The sequence below is a fragment of the Tyto alba genome, unplaced genomic scaffold, assembly GCF_018691265.1.
Source record: "Tyto alba isolate M040663 unplaced genomic scaffold, T.alba_DEE_v4.0 Super-Scaffold_32, whole genome shotgun sequence".
NCBI lineage: Eukaryota > Metazoa > Chordata > Aves > Strigiformes > Tytonidae > Tyto > Tyto alba.
Window position 1 is genome coordinate 6,905,204 of NW_024881307.1, and position 21,493 is coordinate 6,926,696.

The window sequence follows — 21,493 nt, forward strand, 5'->3', positions numbered from 1 at the left end:
ATTGTCTTCTTTTGGAAGCACCAATTAGTAAATACCAGTTAAAATTACTAAATACATCAGTTTAAAAACTTACATCAATGTGAAATCTGAGAAACTGTAGGATGGAGATGCCATACTGATAAATGACAAACTCTCTTGTAGAAAGGGTTGCAGGATCAACTACTGTTAGTTCTCCTTTTTGAGTCATCAAGGCATCCTGTCTACCCTGAGAAGTACTTGCTGTTCCTGCAAGAACAGTAGCATTTCATTAGACCAGTTGGTTTCTATTTTCGTTTTGCTTGTCCAAGAGGTAACACTGCAATATGAATGTATAATATACCGTATTTCTCACATCATAATATAATATCATTGTTCAATATAAAATGAAGCCCTTCTGATGCATTATGAATTGTTTTAAGAGTCATGAAGTGCTCGATACCCTTAGGCAATGCCCGAAACATACTAGTGAAATTACCGATAACTAAGGCCTAGAAAAGTGACATTACTTATGGGTGCCTCAGAGATGATCAGCAAAATTAGTGATTCTATGTTCTGAGTTTTTCTCCTTCGCTGATAGAACAGTTCCTCCAAAGAGGAGAATAACTTTATGATGTTTGTCCAGCAAAATCTTTATCACAATAAACATAACCAGCAGCTACCTGAATGATGAAACAGAAATATTCACATTACACTTAAGTTCTGACTTTCATATAAGAAAGAATGGAGGTGAGATTTACTTTTGTCCAGCCTTTGGCTTTCTAGTAGTCCAGCCGCCAGTGCATGACTTTGGAGGTCATTGTTGACATCTTTCAGAAGACCAAGAAGAAAAGAGGTTTTTATACACTTGGTTTTATCGTGACCTGTGTAAACAAATGTGGAAATATTGCTTTCTGAAACACTGATCTCCTACCACAGTTTTTTGAGCTATTTCACACATTGGAATTATGTAGACAAGCACGTTGAAACAGGTAAATAGTTTTGCTGTTTGGAGCATGACACTGAATCTGGGCAAAGATGTTAATGTTGCAGAGAAAATACCTTTCTCTCCAAAACCCTTTACATTATCCAATTCATCAGTTTTTTCCTTTTTTGTTTTTTTCCTTTTTCATATATCTCAAACGTTACACAGAAGTCTGTTAAAACAGGAAGAATGGTATGTTCAATAAAAACCCCCAAGTCCAAACACTTCTCATTCCCAAAGTTCTTTGGTCTGCTTATAGAATACTCCTCGCAATTTTTAACAAAGTTGTCTTTGTCACTGCAATTTTAATGATGAGAAAAATTTTTCTGTCTGCCCTTAACTCTGTAAGTAGTAACTTTCTATCAGAGTGTCAAATTCCATATCTCAGCAGAATTGATAGGATTTTTTTTTTCCAGCTAATGAATACAACACTTGCCTGTTTAAGTGCTCGACGCCTAGAATTTCATTTACTATAAGGGCTACATCATTGCTAATTCACAGCTGTAGGCAAGTTACTTGTGCAAATATCACATGTGGCTCATGTATTTTGTTGTTAAGCAGACAAAAAGGAGATAGTTGGCAGGAAAAGAAGCCTCTTGGGAGATCATTTTGTGTAGCTCTTTTTGTGGGGCAGTAGTCAATAAAGTGAATTAAAGTTTTTACCATACAGAGAAGGTGTCATGAACTGAGGGTTCAGAAGAATGATTCTGGATGCCATCAGGTGTTCTGCCTGCTTCAGGACTTTGATATCTGTGAGAACAGTATATACTAGTTATTGACTCCAAATAACTCCAGAGAGGTTTGTGCCCATTCCTCTCATTGTTCTATAAGCTAACCTTGACTTTTTAATGTAGTATTTGGGACAATAACATCAGTTTAAAAATCAATAAATGTTAGGAATAAAAGTTACACTTTTTGACTAAATGTCTAGTTTTTGGAGAGGTTTAAAAACGTAGAGGTGTATTTGAATCTCTCCAAGGGACTAGATAAGGAAATTCTCTAGAAATCTGATAATTGTGTGACTCTTGCAATTTTTGCTGTTCAGGAAGCTCTGGGAATTGCCTACTGGGTGATGAGAGCAGCAAGGCCAACTGGACTGCTGGATGCACTTGGTATGTGCTCTCTTTAATTCCCGTTTTGCTGCATGAAGGATTTGTTTTTCATTTGTTTCAGATAGAACTGTTTTGAATCAAATTTTCTTTTGCCTTATTTCTTTGTGTTTAGTTGAGTTCCAGGATTGTGCTATCCCACTTCAGCAAGTTTTTTAGTAAATAAACAGTTGTTTACTTCATAGAGAAGGTGCTGGAAAAGACTCTGAAACATTAAGCAATTGATCACATGCGATAGTTCACCTGATCCCTATGAAATTTTTTCAATCCAAAGAACAGGAAATTCTGATACTTATCAAGTGGCTGATAATATTTCAAGAAAATCCCAACAGACCTGCTAACCCTAAGGAGGAAATAAGCTCAGCTCTGCGGATGCATAAACATCATCTAGGTAAGACATTTAATTTTATTCATGTCCTAGAAAAGGCAAGCACCTATGTAAGTATCCAGTTTTATATTTAATTTTTGGTAATATCCTTTACTTGAAAGGGTGTAAAGCCGATATCTTCTGAGTTGAAAAATGCACTTTTAATCTAAAATCTTCTTGCTTGTTTGCTCAGTTTCTGGGAGTGCTTAGGTATTCTGCTGAGACTGTTGGGAGAATGCAGCTGACTTTTTTTTTTCTTCAGAATTGCATTATTCTAACTCATCTTGTACTCTAACTATAGTCTGAGTTCCACCCCACCTCTTCCCAGTTCGTTCAATTTCCAAAGCATTAATGCCCCCAGGATATGCATCAGTATCAAAAAAGAATTACAGGTCACTTCTGTTACCTATGACAAACCAGACTTACTCTTAGTTAAGAACAATAGGAGCTGGTCATCTGCCTTATGATGTATCCCTGGAATCCAGAAAGACTTAGTAATGGATGGGAGAGGACTGTTGGTTTGCTGCACTTCTTTTTTTTCTTCTTCTGGTGTCATTCTCAACTTCTGTAAATGTGGATGAAAATCCTTTCCTAAGAAAGCTTTTGTTTCACTGCATTCTTTCATAAAGATCTACAATGAAAAGTAAGGAGATGTAAAAGTAAGTACCTATGAAAAGTATAATGGAAATTTCATACTTGGTTCTATGTGACCTTTCTTTACTCCTCCCCTTGCATAAACTTAAAGGTCTGCATTTTAGAAACTTCTGCTCCCTTGTATTATTCAATTGCCAGAAAAAACGTTAAGCAGCAAATAGAGAGACATTCAGCAGACTGCCACCTTGCGGAGTGAAATTTTCTGACAGTACGTATTTTGTCTAGGGCAGACGCTAGCTGCTTAGTGTGCTTTTGGCTGTTAAATTTCTCAGATGCTATAATGATTAGCACTCAGTACTAGATATGGCATTTCTGGAGTACCAGTCCTCACAATCTTTCAGTAAGTCTGAAAATCAGAAAATAACAACCACCCCCACCTCCCCCCGAAAACTGGAGGGGGGTTGTGTGAAGGGAGGTGGTCACACAGTACCCTATCATGCTTCTCAGAGTATGCTGTAGAACCAAACCCTGTGGGCTTCATTCTGCTCTTCTGTTCTCCATAGAGCAGACGGTCCTGCGGCTGTGCTCTTTCATCTGATATCTGCCATATGTGAGATTCTTTGAGGTCCAGATGCTTCTCTTGGAAAGTCTGCCAGAGGTCTTTTCTTTTTTCTGTTGTTTCTTCTGTTTTCAAGGTGGCATTTTTGTTCTGCAAAGAAGAAAACTCTGTTAAGCTCTTTTTCTTTGTTCCCTTGTACTTTCACTTGGGTGATAATCTACTTTTGAAAGCTGTGCTGCTTCTATCCCTTTCCATCTTCTTAAAGTATTGCATTCCTAATCTCTACATTCAACCATTTTCTTCATATATTTGTTGTGAATCTTGTAGTACGGGACATAATCCATACAATACATCTGCAGTCGTGGTCTCATTAGCATTATACCATTAATCTTATATATGGTGCATACGATGAAGCCTGTTAAATTAGAAAACTTTTGGGACTTGCTGTTTCCTAACCTGAAATGGATCAAAATCACTTGAAATGCTCTTCTTTGTTCGTTTATTTTCCAGGAAAAGTTTCAGCTGTTCCTCCAGCCTTCTCATTTTCTGCTCTCTGAATTTTTTCAGTTCATTGGCTATGGTGTTAGCTGAATCCACAAACTATAGATCATATATAAGAAACAAAAAAAGCAGTCAAGATCCTGGTATTGTTCTGGACAGAGTGATACTTGGAGAACGAAGTCCTTTGCACAGTAACAATAGCAATGCAAATTATTTAGCATTTTCTGAATAAAATTCCTAGGTACTATATTTTTCTTTTACCTTCTCCTGGATGCAGCCTTTTAGGCTTCTGACTATTTCCTTAAACTGTGTCTCTCTCAGTTGTAATAATCTTACAGTTTGTATAAATTCCAGCACTAAAAATGTATACTCTGTATTGTCCTTCAGGAGATGTGAAATGTCCTTGGTGTCGTCATCAGTCGATAACTCCTGAAAGATAAAATGGTAATGTGAAATGTAACATGAAATGGGTGAACCTTCTTTGATTATCTTACTTTCTACACAATACATTGACAACAGATTTAAGAGTCAGAGTTTTTGAGAATGCCATCAAAGGTAGTGGTGGCTAGGTAACAGTATTTTGCAGTCATATGTACCCTTTATTGTTGTCGTTTATAAATACCCAAGTAACAAAACCACAACTATTAAAAAATAAATTTAAGATTCTCAAAGGAGCCTTAAGTTAAATGTGTTAAGAAATGGATCCGAAGTGTCTGATCTTTAGTAGGTAAGCCCAAGATATTTTCAATTCTTTTTAGCATAAAAAAATATACAGTATAATATACTGTAATCTGGAGTTAGCTGAACCATTGCTATAAACAGACGCAATTCCTGAGAAGTTTGTAAACTTTAAAGTTTTGTAACAACACACTGAAGGAGTTCCACATTATAAACCAAACTATCAAGAGAATTTTACTTCTACAACAAGCTGTTCCAGGCCTGTGCCCTCCTTTTGGGACCTCAAGGCAAGAGTCTTCAGCCTGTAGCAATCTTGTAGCATAATGACTGTTTGCCGCAAGTGTCTCTGAGATAGGATGAAATATGCCACAAGATTCCCTAACTTCTCTCCTTCCGTCTCTTGGATCACTTGCATTTCTTTGGCTTGTATCTGGGAAGAAAACATTACAAAGTCTTACAGATTACTATCAGACTTGTAAAAGCATGTAAATGTTCCAAATCTCATTGTTTGAAAATAGGAATCCAGAGGGGGAAAAATGAACTACACTGAACAATGGAATCCATCAGTTTAAAAAAGGACTTTTAAAAGTTTCCCTTGGCAGCAGGAGTCAAATAGTTGTGAACTACGTAAAATGTTGCTGAACTTAATGTGGCCAGAGATTTTACTAAAGTCTTGTCCCTCTGTGTAGCTGTTAGCAAATGACAATACCAGTGCTTTAGCTGATGTACCTTTTCTTCTGTCTGTGTTTGAAGTTCCCGTCTAAATCGTGCCTGCATGTTTCTCAGCTCAGCTTCTGACTCTTCCTCTAAACCTTTAAGCAAATCCCCTTCCTGATGATGCTTCTGGAGAAAAGCCACTGCTCTTGCTACTTGTTCTTTCTCTCTAGTCTGAGCGACCTCTTGGACTACTTCTCCACCATTATTTTTGTAGTCAAAACTGTTCAGGATCCTTGTCACACCTTCCGGGCAAGTCAGTATCTGAAGCAGGTAAACATAGTGATATGAACAAATGAATTTTGTTTATAGACATGAACTTGTTACCAGCATTGAGTTTGTAGTGGGCATAATTGGCAGGGCTTTTGATAGTGGGGCTTTGCTGGGTTGGCCTGTGCAGGAGGTTACTGTAACTGCACTTTGTCATGTGCCTGCACCTATGGCCCAGCCAGCGTGCCCTGCACGTTCTGTAGGTTCTCACTCAGGATGGACATCTGTGTGCTTACACATTCTGTGAATTAACATGAGTTTCACGCAGGGAGGGGTGAGGCATGAAAAGCATGAAATGCCTCTCTACCTGAAGATTGCTGTAGAGATCCAGGACTCTGTACAGACATGCTTGCCTCAGAGCTTCCAGCTTTACTATCTTCACTGCTGAAACTTGTAGTATTGGATTTAAAGAGCCTGGAGAATGCTCACCTTCCCAAGAAAGTAGTTTCTGTTAAGCAAAAGAGAATAAAGGGTAGGGATTTTCTACACGAGCAAATAGCACTGTGCCCACCAGAACTAGTGAAATCTGATTTTCTATAGAATTGTGATGGCAAGTGTGAGTCAGTTTGGACTGGTCTTGTCTCTAAGGCTATAGAAGCTCCAAGGGAAACTTTTCCTACCTAGTAAGGCATGGAGTCACACTGCTGTTTTTCCTCAGAAGGGTTTGTAAAGTCTGTATTTCTCCTCTACATGCCTGTTTGTTTTCATAAAATTTGTAAGTGTTATATTTTCCAAGTCCTTTATCCCCCCTGCAAAGCTAGGTGAAACCAGGAAACGGATTAAAAGTTTGGCACTAGCTTAATAAGGGATAGGCAGACATCTGCTCATAGAGCAGATTTATATAATCTGACTGTAGAGTGACCCTGTCATATTAAAAGCTGCGTGTATATTCAAGGTTATCTCAAAGGTGGAATTTACCCACAACAGAAGTACTTTCTGTAAATTGCCTGAACACCTTTTAAGCTTACTGTATCAATGTTTTCCTGTTGGACAGTAGCATGAGGTCTGTGGGTATGTGGAGTACTAAGAGCTAAAAAGGCCCCACTATTGGCAAGCACTCAGGTTGAAGAAATGGCAGTGGGCCCTTCTAAAAAGTGAAGGAGTGTAAAGGAGATGTTAACTCAAAATATTTTGAGGAAAAACTGTTATTAGAAGAAGGAGCTTTTCTACTTTCAAAGCCTCAGTGGTCGTCTCTTAGTGTTACTCTCCTAGCAAAACCCAGGACATGCTAGAGGAAAAACAGCATGTTATAGTTGTAGGTTCATCCTATGTAATAAAATTCTAAGATACCGGAGAATAGAATGAGGACCATTAAAGCACCAAAACCCAAAAGGCAGGTTGTGAAGAAAAAAGAAAAGCTACATTTAGGCTTATGTGGCAGTAAATACGGTAAGCAGGTTTGTTTGTTTGGGGTTTTGTTGGTTTTTTTTTTTTAAATAAAAAAGCTTCATACTGGTAATGTCACTTATTATTTTTTCTTATGTAGTGACAGTTTAAAACTTAGAGTTGTTTTTCTTTGATAAAGAAAGTGCTTTTCCGCCTGTACTGAGGCAGTAAAATATATAGTCCAGTACAGGGAGACATGGAACATTTAAGTTATGCCTGTAGCTGTTCTGATAATACAGCCTCTCATGTGATGCCTAAAGCTAACGTATATGTTTGTATCACCCAGTGAAGATTACATTCATCCTTGCAAAGCAGTGAGGTGACAGTAGCAGGAGTAACATAAAGAAAATGCCTTAAACTCACTTGCTTTTCAATGAAGTTAGAATCTGGGATTTGTAAACCAAGATGACAGATTGACAACTGATGTGGAATTTCTTCCAGAAAATGCAGGGTCTGTTTGGGCACTGTTAAGTCTGGGCTGAGGCCTGAATGCTTGATTTCTTCCAAATGTTTCTTACGGAGGGCTTGTTCAGCATGGTGGTGGTGTTCTGACAGTTCTTTCAGAAGTGAATCCTTTGTTCTGGTTGCTTCTGTTCCTTTACTGGTCTTCATCCCCTGAAACTATAGACATCCCAACTGAGACATCTTCATGATCAGGAGCATCAAAGGAATGAGAATTGAGTCATACTGAGCCCAAGATCTAAAAAACATAGCCAGAAACTACACGCCTATGTTCATTTAAGTAACATAAGCAGCCTGATTTACTGTGGGATTAAGTACCCAATATTTACTGAAAATAAGGCCACTGCTTTTTTTGCCTTAACGTTGAGAAAGGAAAACTACATTAGGTTCTGTTTTGCTTTGCAGTAGTCAGAACAGAAGATTTCTTTCTTCTTTAATAAACTCATTTTTTGTTTCAATTTCCTTTTCTGAAGTGATGTGGGAAAACTGAAAGGAATTCAAAAAGGAAATGGAAAACTTTCTTCTCCTGTGCATCAGCTAAGAACTCTAAGCTGACACAATGCCAACCTTACCCAGTTTCCTTTATGGTATTCCTTTTTCTTAGCCTTGGATGATTCATAAAAGGAAAATATAGTATTTATTTCTTCTGTCAATAAGGATAGTTCCAGATGTGCCAGTTCACAAGCATGCTTCTCAAAGAAAAACCTACAACCAGATATGCATAAGACAGGACTGAAGATAGATCACTACATTTTATACAGTCACTACTATGAGGCACTTGTCACATCCATACATACATAGCCTGGAGATCAAGCAGTAGACTGTAACAGGGGTCTTCTATTGAGCCATGCACATACCCTAAATATAAGCCTTATGGGGAGAAAACCTTCCAAACTTGCAAAGAATATATTTTTGTAACTAAAAATGTAGAGGCAATTAAAAAAGGAAGAATGAGGACTTCTTACCTTGTCTGGATCTCTTGTTGTACATGGCTGCTCCTTTCTAAATGTGAAGTGGGCAGAACAGATGATACTATGGAAGCTGAAGCTGTTTTCTGACTTGCTTCAGTCCTTAATGCCTCTGAATGAGCAGCAGATGCTTTTAAAGTGCTCCTCAATGAGTAGCCTGTAGAAAAAACATGAGAGAAAGTATTTACTGCTGAAACATTATATTTTGGGTGCAGTCAAACCCTATTACACACTCCTTAGGACTTTTTTTCCCCCTTAACTCTACAGTATTTGATAGTTAAAGTGGCAGTATTTCTGTCTGGAAGGAAATCAAATGACCTTCCAAAAAGTCATTTATCAGTCCATTTCACCAGAACAGGTTTATATTTAAAAAAAAAAAAAAAGTGTTTTAGCGATAATTGCTTGAGAATCATCTTGATCTGCATAGGAGAATTCTGAAAGTCTGTTTATATTGCTTATTGAAAAAGGAAGCCTGGTTTATACCATTTGTTCCTTTTCAACTGCAAATAAACGTCAACAGCAGATAAATTTTAATTCAATAGAACCTTCTTGCTGCTTATTCAAACAGTCATTTCCAGCGTAGAATCTGTCCCAAGCATAAATGAATAGATGGAAAAAAACCTAAGGGCATACTCATCAATTAATATTTTGCTGCAGACAGATAAGAGGTGTCTGCAGTTGATGTAGGAATTCTACAGGGAATTATTTTAGAGGAAAAGAGATTGAAAGTGCACATCTCTCTACTCCGGTTCATTTAATTTTTGTTACTAATCCAAATGTAATTGTTTAATTCTTACAAAATGGAACTCAAGTCTGATTTTCAGCTGTTAGATGGGAGAATCTCTTTCTAGATTTTCAAAGTTGAAAGGTTCCAACTACGTGTTTTTCAAAGCCAGACTAAAATAAGGTAACTGACACCACCATTGTCTTCTCGCTTACCTGATGTCTCGGGTGATACACTACTTTTGCTATTTTCCTCCAGCATCTGAACCGTAGACTTGAGTAGTGAGATCAGGTTTTGTTGGATGACCTTGCATGTGCTATATGAGATCCCACTAATGCCATAAAATCTGGTTGTCTGATAGTTTTCAAAACACTGTTGTGACCCAGAGAAAAACACCTGAAACAGCACAAAGCATAAAAAACCCCACATTTAATGCCTGTTAAAAATATAATTGAAAAAAACATCCTGGTATTCTTTGCATTCTCATTAAAACCTTATGTTGTCAGTTCGTAGCCATTGTATGCAAATTGTCCAGTGACTCAATAAGATGCTACAGTACTTTGCCTCAGCAGCTTAAAAGCCTTTTACAATGGTTATGGTCCCATGGCTCCCAATGCTCAGATTTTTCCACATCTTCCAAGCTGATATAAAGGTTGTAAAATATGATTTGAACAGCATTACTTGTATTTAATGTCCTCAGTTTCTCTGGAATCCATTTGTAAGTGACATACATGTGATAAAATGCTTTTTGTTCAACATTGTAGTCTAATAATCCTATCTCATTTGGATTAATAAAATGAAATTTAGTTAGTAGTGATGGTGTCATGGGAATGGAAGAGCAGAAGAGGAGGAGAGAGACCTCCCAGGGAGCTTTAAAGGAAGGACTTTGAAGAAAGGGAAAGAGGATTAGGGAATTAATTTTAATGTTTTCATTGTAAGCGATCCAAAATGGAACGTGTAAACAAGTTAATGCAAAGATTAAGCATCAGCTCCTGAGATCACTGAATTAATGGAAAGATTCACTGGCTCTTGTTAAAAAGGTTTGGGTCTACAGTTGTTGAGACATTATAGGTTATGGGATTTGAAGGGTCCCTTTAAGAGAGGAGGACTTGTGATCCTCTGTACTCAAGCATTTTTGAAAGTAATTTTGCAACCGGAAAAAAAATTTTCACAGGAATTGTGGAATGTCTAATACCTTGCTTCTTCCCTAGGAAGTATAAAACTTCAGGTGTCCATCTCTTTAAAATCTCTCTGCAAATAGATAAACTGACAACTTGACAGTTGGACCAGATGACCATTGTAGGTCCCTTCCAAGTGAAGTATGCTATGCTATTCTATTCTAACTTTTTTCTAACTCTGCTGTTGAAGAACAGCCTTTCAAAGTGAAATTCAATTGAATTTCCAAGTGTCAAAGTCATTGATATATACTTTATAAATCAACTTTTGTCATTCTCATTGAAGATTTTTGTTCTTTTACAGGGCTCTGATTTCTTGCAGTAATGTTCTTGGATGGACATTCTCAGAACATGGCAACTGCTCATGCTGTTCTTAGAAAGTAAGTAACATTGTTGCTTTTTGTTTGCCTTAAGGTGAAGTCAGTACCTTCGTCTTCTGTGTTTGGATGTCTGACAAGTCCCTCAAATATTCCAGTTTGGTGTATGCAGTCTCCACACTAGCTTGTTGTTTCAGCATACATTCCTGAGACTCAGAGGCTAGGGCAAGTATGACCTGGAAGAAATTATACAGAATATAAGCCTGCTTCAAGTGAATTGCAAAATTTAGCTTTCGTTTGCTTTTTTACGCATAATCTGACAAATCACTAGCTACAAAGCTGGTGTAACTGTAACAACTACAGCACTCTAGAGTGCAGGTGTCTGGGTAGCCCTTAAAAAGCAGTCATGGAAACTGTAGATGATGCAAAGAAGGGCCAAAAAAAGCTTCCTGGCAATATATTTCAATAAAGTCTATTTGACATCTGTTCACTGAGTAAAAAGGTTTGTGTTTAGTTCAGCTGGTATTGCCTGGACAGAAATAGACGCATTCTCTCTAGTAGTAGGTAACATTTGGAGAAGCACTGATGATGTTTTCAAGGACTGAAAATGGATTTACCTGTGTGGGAGTCTTATAAGTCTTTAGACATTTCTTAGCATTCCTGGCAAGAAGGAAGAGTGTAGGAAAAGAAATTCAGCTATGCAAATACCCTATCTGGATCGTACCTGGACCTAGCCCTACAGGGAATGTGCACTGCTTTTTGGCAGAGTGGTACTTCCCGATCGTCTAGACCTGTTCCAGCTTTAAGGGCTCTGATTTTATATGGTAGGTTACATATATTCTGTCATTTATGATTGCTCAGCTCCTGACGTAAGGAGAACCATCTCCACACAGGAAAATAAAGGAAAGCATAGCTTTTTTGTCAGGTCTTCTCTCTAGCTCCAAACTCCAGCATGTGTCCACTCCTAGTTGAGCCACTGCAGTTCTCCAATTCCATTGGATTTCTTTCCTTAATTAAATCCAGCTTCAATTACACAGTTCAATGAAAGTTGTTGCCAAAAGTCTGTCATTAAATATCTGAATGATAGGTGTCTAGGATGTCTCGGGTTTTCACCATTTCTTTTCATTGGTGGTGGTGGTGTCTGTCTTTCTACTTTTTTTTTCCCTTTTATTTCTTTTTTTTCCTGATTGAGATTGAGAGAAGGCCAGATGGGAAATCAGTTCCTAGAACTGGAAATATCACAGTATAGTGGCTTCAGAGCTTTAATTCTACAGTGCCTCTCAAAGGTAGACCAGTGTGTTCTGTGCACTGAGACTGGGGATGTTCAGTCCAACCAAGCAGTGACCTCACCTTGCTGAGTGTCAGGTTTGTTACTGTCTCAGTGCTTGAGATGTGGCTCCTTTGCTTTTCTCTCTCTCTCAGCTGCATGCTTGTTCGTTCTTCTTCTAGTTGCATCTTTTCAATGAACTCCATCAGCTTCTCCAGTGCCCTTCCAATCTCCAACAGAACCTGCATTTCCTGTTCTTTTTCATCTCTGTCAGCTATAAAGAGCAAATATTAGCAGTATCACCTATTTGATAATCTACTGGAAATTGACAGAGCAAATCTGAAGTAATATGCCTTCTCAGTGTGCTTCACCACATCTACAGTCCATATCTTTTAGAACAGCCCAAATTTTCAGATCCTACCTCTATATTGTCTTGCTTCAGGAGAACATAAGTAGTTTGTATTTGTAAGGCTTAAGCTATCCTGTCAAAGGGAGCAAACATCAAAGAAAATTATGTACAACACTGACTACCTGTCTTCTGGTTGTAGCTACCCTTTTGTACCTTTGAATAGCAAGGATAGTTCGGTGGCCAGCTGGCTACTAAAACATTTTGAGGTTCGTCTTTCAGCTTCCTGCAGAGAGGACCCTCTGAGAAAATGACACATTTCCTCAATGTCTTTCACTTTTTCCTTGTATTTTATCTGTAAGAAATGGAAGAGTGGAGGGAGTTTTAGATAATGTTGCAAACTTGTAAGATACTGACCTGTTGCAATATTCTTTGACAGATGACAGCAAGAGCTTGCCCAATTTGGTTTATTGCTTTTTCCTAGCCTTTTAATTATTCCGATTGTGTAGAAACTGACTGCAGATCCCCTGTTTATGTTACCACTATGAATTGTGTTGTCCTTGCTGTGTATAGACACATGCTGAATTTGAACTGTTGGTTATTCTGCTAGGACACCTGACACCATTCCCTTATGCTGGGAAGAGTTGCACTGAATTAACAGCGTTACTGTTTACATTTGTGGTTTGTACCGTTCTGGGGAGGGAAGTGACTTGGATTCAGAACACCACCATCCTGGGTGCAGCATCAGTGATATTTGATTTTGATACATGTGAAAGAGATTTCCATGAGGAATTTTTAAAGAACTTTCTTGAAGCCACCTGCGGAAAGAATCCACCATACCTTCTGTGCCTTTCCCTCTTTTGCAGCATCAAGGACATGAAGAAATAGAGAGTTCAGCTTTTTAAGAAGCCCTTCTTCCTTTTCTCTTCTGCAATGCCAGTATACATGCCTTGAATGTATTTCCTTTTCTAGGAAGTCCAGCTGTAAAGCAATGACAGACATAATAGCTCAGATTTGCAGGAAACTGAAGGAAGATTATAAAGGTCATTGAAGATAGTGATGAAATCTCCATGCTTTTGATAGCTGATATCCAACTTTGCTGCCACAGGAGATGAATGCATTGTAGTCCTACGTCTGTGCATGCTGTAATTCATGTCCAAATGCAATGTGTATTTTGGGGTAGGAGAAGGATATGAAACAGAAGGTACAAAGATCAGCAGTAGATACAGATAGAAGGGAAAGAAAAAGCAGATAATTAAAAGAGGATAGGTAAGTAAAATGACATACATGCATTGCAGTTCATCTTGCAGTATAAGAAAATATTACTTGTGGGGCATAGAAAGAAGTGACATTTCCTCTCAGTAGTAGAAAAGCATCAGCAAAGAATTTCCCACAGATATCAAACCTGTAAGTAGAAAGTTTGCTGGAGTTATAATTACCAGATCTGGATCTGTAGCTCTTCTTGGTAAAGCTCCAAGAGTCTGAACAATAGGAATTACACTGTGTGTCCACGGGTTGGTTTGAGCACCTATAACAGGCCCAATTTCACCTGTCATTGGACTTACGGTCCTGGCACCAATGGTGATGGGGACAAGGCCTGTAGATAAAGAACAACTAAGTATAATGCTTAGAATTTAGATCATCAATTCCAGCTGCAGCCCTAGAGAGCAGCTTTTATTAGAGTTCAAAAGGAACTAACACTGATTTTAAATCACCTAATGAAAAACAAACTGAATTTTGCTGAGTTAGAAATACCATGTACTGAGTGTCAGACCAAGGCACTGTAGACCTTCACCTTCAGAGAGCACCTATTTATGTCCCCATCACTGAGAATAACATCAGAATAGTTGTCCTAAAGAGTACAGTAGATTTTGAAGGGGCTGAAAGCCACAGTGTGATTTGGTCTCAGTCCTAGCTCTCTTTCACCATTATTCTGGTGTTGCTTGTTTTGAATGTACACACCATGAAAATTGTTATTTTCCATTCCACGTTGAGGTAGAAAATGATCTGTTTTGTTAGGGTAATTTCCTCACTCTGAAAATAACAGGTCCATATCTCTTTATTGTTTAAATCATCCAACTCAATTTCCTGCTCTACCTTTTCCATTTCTATCTTCCATGGTTCCTGCGAGTGGGGAAGGCTGCCTAGTATTCCAGTCACAGCCTATTCCCAGAATTGGCACCATCAAACTGGACCCACCAGGATCTGGGATTTTCATTCCAAACACTGCAGGCATCCACATCTCTGTGCCAGGGTATTTGATCATACCTAGTTTGTTCAAAAAAGATGAGAAACATAAGCCATTAAATAGTTTTGTGATTAAAATAACTGCTTTCAGTTTCAGAGGCTTATAATGCTGTTATTTCTCCAACAGCTTCCAAATAGTACCTGGCTAAGTTCATCACAAGATTTGCTAGAGTGGCTCTTTTGACAAAAAAACTTCCTAGAAGTTTGAAACGTTCATGTCTTGGCCAAATCCTGTGATGGAAATAGGTGCATTGCTGTAGCCTTCAGTGTAATGACACCTGTTTACTCCTTAAAACAGACTGGTTGTTTTATACTTACCCAGTTTACCACCGTTACTCTTGACACTTGAAGCTATTTCCTGTTTTTTCTCCAGGCTTTGCAAGCAATGAATTGCATGATAAAACCTAGTGGTGAAAGACTTCTTCATGTCTTCTACTGAAGCCTTTAGTGCTGCTAATCTCTCTGCTACTAGACAAGTATCTTCCAAAATGGATGCCTTGAACTGCTTTAGAGCATTCACCACATGGGTCTGTGACACCAGCCACTCAGCTTCCAACACCGCTTGGTAACTTCCACTGTGGGGCAGCACCTTGTCTTCCCGGAGGTGAGCTCCATGTACCCGGGTGATTTTCCCACTCAGAGGTTCAGTGAAGGAATCTCCGAGAAGCATTATGTTTCCAGAAGGACCCACCAGCCCACCTAGAGGTATAACTTCTCCTGCAGTCAAGGAACAGGAAATGAGATTCAGAATGTCACCTGGCAACTTGTCATTGTGGTCCAGTCCTTCCCATTCAGAAAAAGGCATGATGATCATTTACGTCAGTGGAAGCAGAAATAGGTCTAATGGGACACATGAAGGGGCGGGGGGAGAAGTTTAAGGCTGTTTATAAAATAATGTGGCTCATAAAATGTTCTTAAATAAGTCTTGTAATTTCTACTGTAGAAGAAGATTAAGGTCCCTACTCCTTTTTTTGCATCTAGTGTATCTTCTAACATGAGTCACAAAGAATATAGGTGTGTGAAAATGCTTTTAAAAAATCTAGACCTTCAGCCCTCCAAGCCTCTAAATAATGCATTTCTTGCTACTTTTAATATTTTAATAGAGTAATTGGACCATCTTTAAGAATTGAATCAACTTCAGTAGTTTGTGTCATAGTTAACGAATTATGATCTCAGATGTCACGTACAGTTTCACTAGATAGTTTTATTTACCTTTAAAGTGATAAATTGTAAAATAAAAATATAGAAAAGAGAAAGTGTACTGTCTGTAAAAGCTAACTTGCACAACGGTTCCATAGTTGCCTCAACAGGAGAAGGCAAAACCATGAGGTAAACATAAAGCATTTTTAGGCTCATTCTGGTCAGTGCCTCGAATCAATCAGGGGCAGGTTAAATGAACAGTGCATACCACACCTACTCAGTCATGAAGAGCATTCACCTACCAGTGTTATTATCCAAACCGACTCCGAGTATTGGAACGATCTTGCCTCCCTCTGGATCAGTCATAGGGCCCCCAATCTCCAGAGGTGTCAACATGCCAGTAAGGGGGTTAAGGTATGTCCCACCAACGGTCAGCTTTTGCCCAGTGTGAGGATGGATTGTAACCCCAAGCACTGGAACTTCTATTTCTGTCACAGGATCTAGCATGAGTCCTCCCATACCAAACATTTTTTCAGGACACAGGACTGGAAGTTTTGTCTTCACAGGTAGGCCAGTGTTGGGACAAACTGGGTAAGGAATGTAGGGAAATATTGGCACTTCGGGCTTATGACGTTTACCTACGTGTAAAACCAGAAGAAATTTAACATGGTTATGCAAACTGATGCTAATGACACGGAAGCATTAGAACTCAGACTGGAGACTATGGAGTTTTCAGAGGTTGCTGATAGTAAAGGTTTGTGGTCTTTAGGTCCAGAACTAAATGGATGAATGTAATCTCCTTCTGATAATTGTACGGGGTTTTTTAAAATTTAATTATTGCTTTGGCCATTTCTTCAAAGTTGCAAGTTTCTCAGCATATCATGGTTTTTATAGTTTAATGAACAGATGGGCTGAAATCTCAGAAACTAATACCTCAACACTTCCTTGATACAGGCCTTGTACCATCTAATACATCTTATCCACAGTAAGTCTTATATCACGATGAACAACTCTGTCTTCTAGTGCCATGCTAATGAGAAGGTTTCTCAGATTTTCTTTATGTTTTGTAATGGGGAAAGTACATGTGAGTAGCAAGTTGGTGTTTTTTGTTTGTTTGTTTGTTTATTGTTTGTTTTTCGTTTTAATCAGTACTCCCACTATAACTGTACTCCACAAACAGGCAGTTGGATCGAATGGTTATTGCACTGTGGCACTTACCTGAAGCGGAATCAACAGCACAGACCAGCCTCGAACTGATGGGATCATAACCGATGTTACCAGCTATGTGAAGTACCTTTCCAGTCTCAGGATGCAGAAAATGATTGATAGGTACCGGCCCAGGGCACTGACCGGTCAGCAGCATGGTGCAGTGTGGGTAGGGAGTTAACAATCCAGTGACAGGATCCACAAAGAGAACATCGGGTGCTCCAGCAGTGCCATTTGAGTCTAAAAGCAGTTTACAGTAGATGGGGAGAGGGAGAGAAGAAACAGCTTGTAGGCCTTGCAGAAGGATGCGGGTTGTGTTGCAAGTTTATCAGAAAATATATGCAGGGGCAGAGATGGGGTGAGAATAAAGAAACTGATCTTTCTACTGCCTTTTACAGATGTCTGTGGTGAAGGGTCTATAGTATATAATAATTCAATTCTCTCTCTACCATGTCTGCATGAGTTTCATAACAGTGAGGAGACTGATGTTTCATGAATGGCCTTTCAGGATTTTAGAATTCATTGCTTCAGTCTGCAAAGTTCATTCAATCATCCAAGGTCAGTTTCATTATCCTTTTCTTAGTTCTATCCCTTTTAGAAGGGTGAAAGAAAGAGGTGTCTTAGTGTCAGGGTACCTTTTACATTTTGTCATACAAAAACACATGCAGCAATATTAGAAAACAGACAAACACATGGGAGCAAATTAATTGAACTCATTGAGGCTTGCCTACAGAATAGTTCATTTCCCTCTCTGTTGCTAGGGGTCAATTAGCAAGTACCCAGTCAAAGATCCCAATGAATGCAAATCTGAGATTATTCCTAAGAAACAGTGTAGAAGAGTTCTTCTGATTACTTTGCTTTTGTAACAAGCCCTTAATTCACAAGTTGTTAGCAGGACCTCAGTGAGGATATCCTTTTCTAAATACACTCTCTTTTGACTTTGCTATTAGTTCTTTTGTGACCTAGCTATTTTTTGTGACCTATGCTACACAAGCCTGCCTACACTTCATTATACAGTAGTATAATTTTCAAACTAATTTCTAGGGGTGGTAGTTACCCACTAGCTCCTGCTTGGTAAGTATCCTGGTTTTAGCCTTGTTAAGGAGGTGAGCTCCCATTCCTTCACCCAGCACTCCCCATGCCTTGAGGCGGTGACTCTCCTTCATTATTATGCTTGACATCTTGCTGCTTGCAGCCTCTATCTGGGCTAACAGGCTGGAATTCAAGAGATAAAGATGGTTACTTGCCATCTGAAGATAAAGTAAAACAATTTAAAGGGAGCAGTAAATGAAGAATTTTGATGGACATGCAAATGGTATTTGCACTCAATTAGAGAGCTTGATGTGTATTCGATTTGGCTAATGCAGTAAAAAAGACCACTTCCCTGTTTCTGTTTCTCTGTTCTCTTGTTAATTACACCATTCTGATTCTGATAGTGAGAAGACCTGTTAGAGCATGGATAGCACACTGACTGGAAGTGGTGTGGTATCCTGGAGCCAAATCAGTTAGTAGCACAAGAAAGGACCTTCAAAATATTGTTATTCCTGAAGTTATGACGGGAGTCTCTTCAGAGTTTATGTCTCTGAGATTTTCTAGGCTTGTGTTACAGAAACATGAAAATTATGATCTGCATCATCTGATCTTCTGGACCAAGGATCAGTTTCCAGCTTCCAGATATATGTATTGCCAGCCACAAGCCTACATAATTGCTTGCCATAAGTGCTTTCTAGCTAGCAAAAAGGAAGTTGCAGCAGAATTTTGCTGTACGTTTATTACCTTGCATACTCTGGCTGAGACAGCATTGTTTGATTTCCTTTACAAGCCACCTTATTTGTCAGCATCTCTGCCAATCTCATTGCCTCTCGCAAGGCAGAATTGAACATGACACAATGCTCTTCCTGACATTTCAGATCATGCTGTAATAAGTGCATCTGTTTGTTCACACTTTCCTCATATTCGGCAGCCAACTGTTTCCTTTGTTGTATTTCTTCTTCTGCCTAGGTGGAATAAGAGATCCAAACAGCTCTTGTTTTTAATCCAAATGTAAAGAAAGATCTCCACTTTTCTGCCCGTTATCGAAATGGCAAAGATTAGAAATTTCAAATAACGTTGATGTGTTCATTTGAATTTGAGCATACATATGCTGACAACTCTAATATGCTGAATGACAATTATCTAGCATATAAGCAATCAGCGTACGTCCAGATCTGACTAAGATAATAACTTAGGGAATCCTTCTAACAAGTCATGTGACTAGTCCTTAGGAAAGAATTAGCTTTTGCAACTCCTTACTGTGGAGCATACATGTTTTTCCAAGTGAGACAATGAGTATATTTCTGTATTCAAGACATGAAATTGTTTTATTCTTAGAACTTTTGTAACAATGTAAACAAGTACAGTTCTGATGTGGAGAAAGAAGTTGCAACACATGCAGATGAATTTATGTTGTTTTCAAAGCTGAAACTTCTGCTACTGAAGCAGAAACACAAGAGCTCCCAGAAGAAGAGATGGGATGCATAGATGTATCAGACCAAGAAAAGAAAAAAAAGATAGTAATCTTTCAGAGATATGTTTCTGTGTTAGCACAAAGCAGTAGCAGCAGCCTTAAAGGCCCAGTGTAGACTGTTGTTCACAGACATTACAATGTTGTTTTGCATCTTATGAAATGTCTACAGTTCCAGAAGTGAGGTTTTATATGACCATGCCTAAAATTATGAAAAGAGAGTACTGAGAATTTAATTTGCTATTCCATGTGTAAAACGTTGCTAAACTGAGCTTTACCTGCTGTTTTGCTTTTAAGTAAGCCTCTGTCATTGTGCTCTCATAACCCTCCATCTCTTCTGGGATACTCAGTGTGTTTATCCAAAGGTTTTTCAGTGAAGATATTTCACTTGTAAGCTTGTGGTATATAGTTTTTACCTGGGGGGGGAAAAAAAAAAAAAATACATTGGGAGACGGTGAAGTCTCTCTTCAAAATCATTACCTCTTTGTGTAATTAAAACAGACACTCGTGTCTAAATTTTTAGTACAAAACACATTAACGTTAGCTTGTCTCAGAATAGGGTACTATGATTTCTCCACACCACCCACCTGTTAACTGCATGCTGTAATGCCAGCTCCCTCTACCGTCCTTTAAACCACAAATAAAGTTAGATGAGTGTTACAGGTAGATTCATCATTAGGACTGTGAAATGCTATCCCATTGATTTCAGCTGAGAGTTTATTATAAAGTTCAAATAACCAAATGAGGCTCTATCTCTGTGTTCCTTTGTATTCATTTATTCATTTATATTTCTCCTCAGTTTAATCCACAGCTCTTGAGTGTTTGACTAGGAAATTTGTATTATCTTCATTTTACAGATGAAAAATTGTAGCTGGAAGATGAAGTCATTTTCCAAAAATGGTATAAATTCAGTACAGAACCATGAGAAAATGAAAATGTTCTGCTTCTTCCCACTAAATTACATGGTATAAACAACATGCCTACGAATATGGATATATATTTCTGTTTCACATTGTAAAAAGATGAAAGTTGAAATAAAGCATGTATCTAATAAGCAAAGGCTAATGAAACAATGGTAACAAAGTTACATGTTTTAGGGTCTTTCTACATAAATGAGTAGCCCCAAACCACAATTTACCTCTTCTTTGAAATGGCCCAGTTTGGTTGTGACAGATAGTGATTGTCTCAGCAAAAGTTCAAAGAAAACATTTGTATTAAATGACTCAAGGTCTATCTGTTCTTCAGGCTCCCAAACGTCACCCCTTTTCAGGAAGCAGGCTGAAACGTGAATATTCATTTATTAGTATTTTTTTCATTTAAGACTGTTTTTTGAACAAAGAATGCATGTAAATCACTGAATGTAGTAGCCACTGCACATTGCTAAACATGGGATTCTGGCTCTATTATATGTATGTAACTAGGTAGACCCACTGTTGTTTAGCCCTTTTTTTATCTGACCTGTTTTATCAGTGCTGCAAGAGTCATCATCCGTCCTACCCGTGTTCTGCAGTGAGGGGTGACACTTTTTAATTGAAAAGACTCTTGATACGTTGGAGGAATAGCTGTCTAGATTATACTTCATCTGCTGCCTTCGAAATGGAGGGCAGGTAGTGCCTTTCTGTGACCAGCTAAATCCCTGACAAAGAAGCTGCAAAACACAACAAAATTAAACAAGTAAGTTTATTTTCTTACTTTGACATGTTCTATTAATGTGATTCACACATTATTTGCTCAACAAGCAGGATGCACCATCCCCTGTTAGGCAAAGACCCTGAAAGTCTGTTTTCTAAGAACATCTTTAAAGTAATCTGTTCTAAACCAGAAGAATTAGTAATCCCAGTAGATAAGGCTGAAAGCAAGGAGAAGGAAGTATAGTTATCTTTTGTTTGGATCTACTAGATGAATAAATCACATTTACTATCATTACCTCAGTAGTCTGGTTGCAGAAGCCTGTTGATTTCATAACATGTTAGAAACCTAAAGGAACAGCTGTTTTGGGGGGATTAACAGTCTGAAGGAC

The 21,493-nt window shown here is 38.4% G+C and overlaps 1 protein-coding gene across 7 annotated transcripts in view; it reads left to right on the forward strand.

Moving 5' to 3' along the window:
- BTG4 (BTG anti-proliferation factor 4) overlaps positions 1-17,023 on the forward strand; it is a 66,906-nt gene extending 49,883 nt beyond the window's left edge. For 5 of the 7 annotated variants that reach the window (XM_032998195.2, XM_032998193.2, XM_032998197.2 and 2 more), the window contains 4 exons: positions 1,986-2,052; positions 2,324-2,440; positions 10,752-10,827; positions 14,998-15,801. In XM_032998195.2, the coding sequence (XP_032854086.1) occupies positions 1,986-2,052; positions 2,324-2,440; positions 10,752-10,759 (192 nt within the window). In that variant the 3' untranslated portion in view covers positions 10,760-10,827; positions 14,998-15,801. Of the gene's footprint in view, positions 1-1,985; positions 2,053-2,164; positions 2,441-10,751; positions 10,828-14,997; positions 15,802-16,944 lie in introns of those variants that run through there. The other 2 variants (XM_042800447.1, XM_042800449.1) reach the window with 2 other exon arrangements.
- Positions 17,024-21,493: the final 4,470 nt, after the last annotated feature.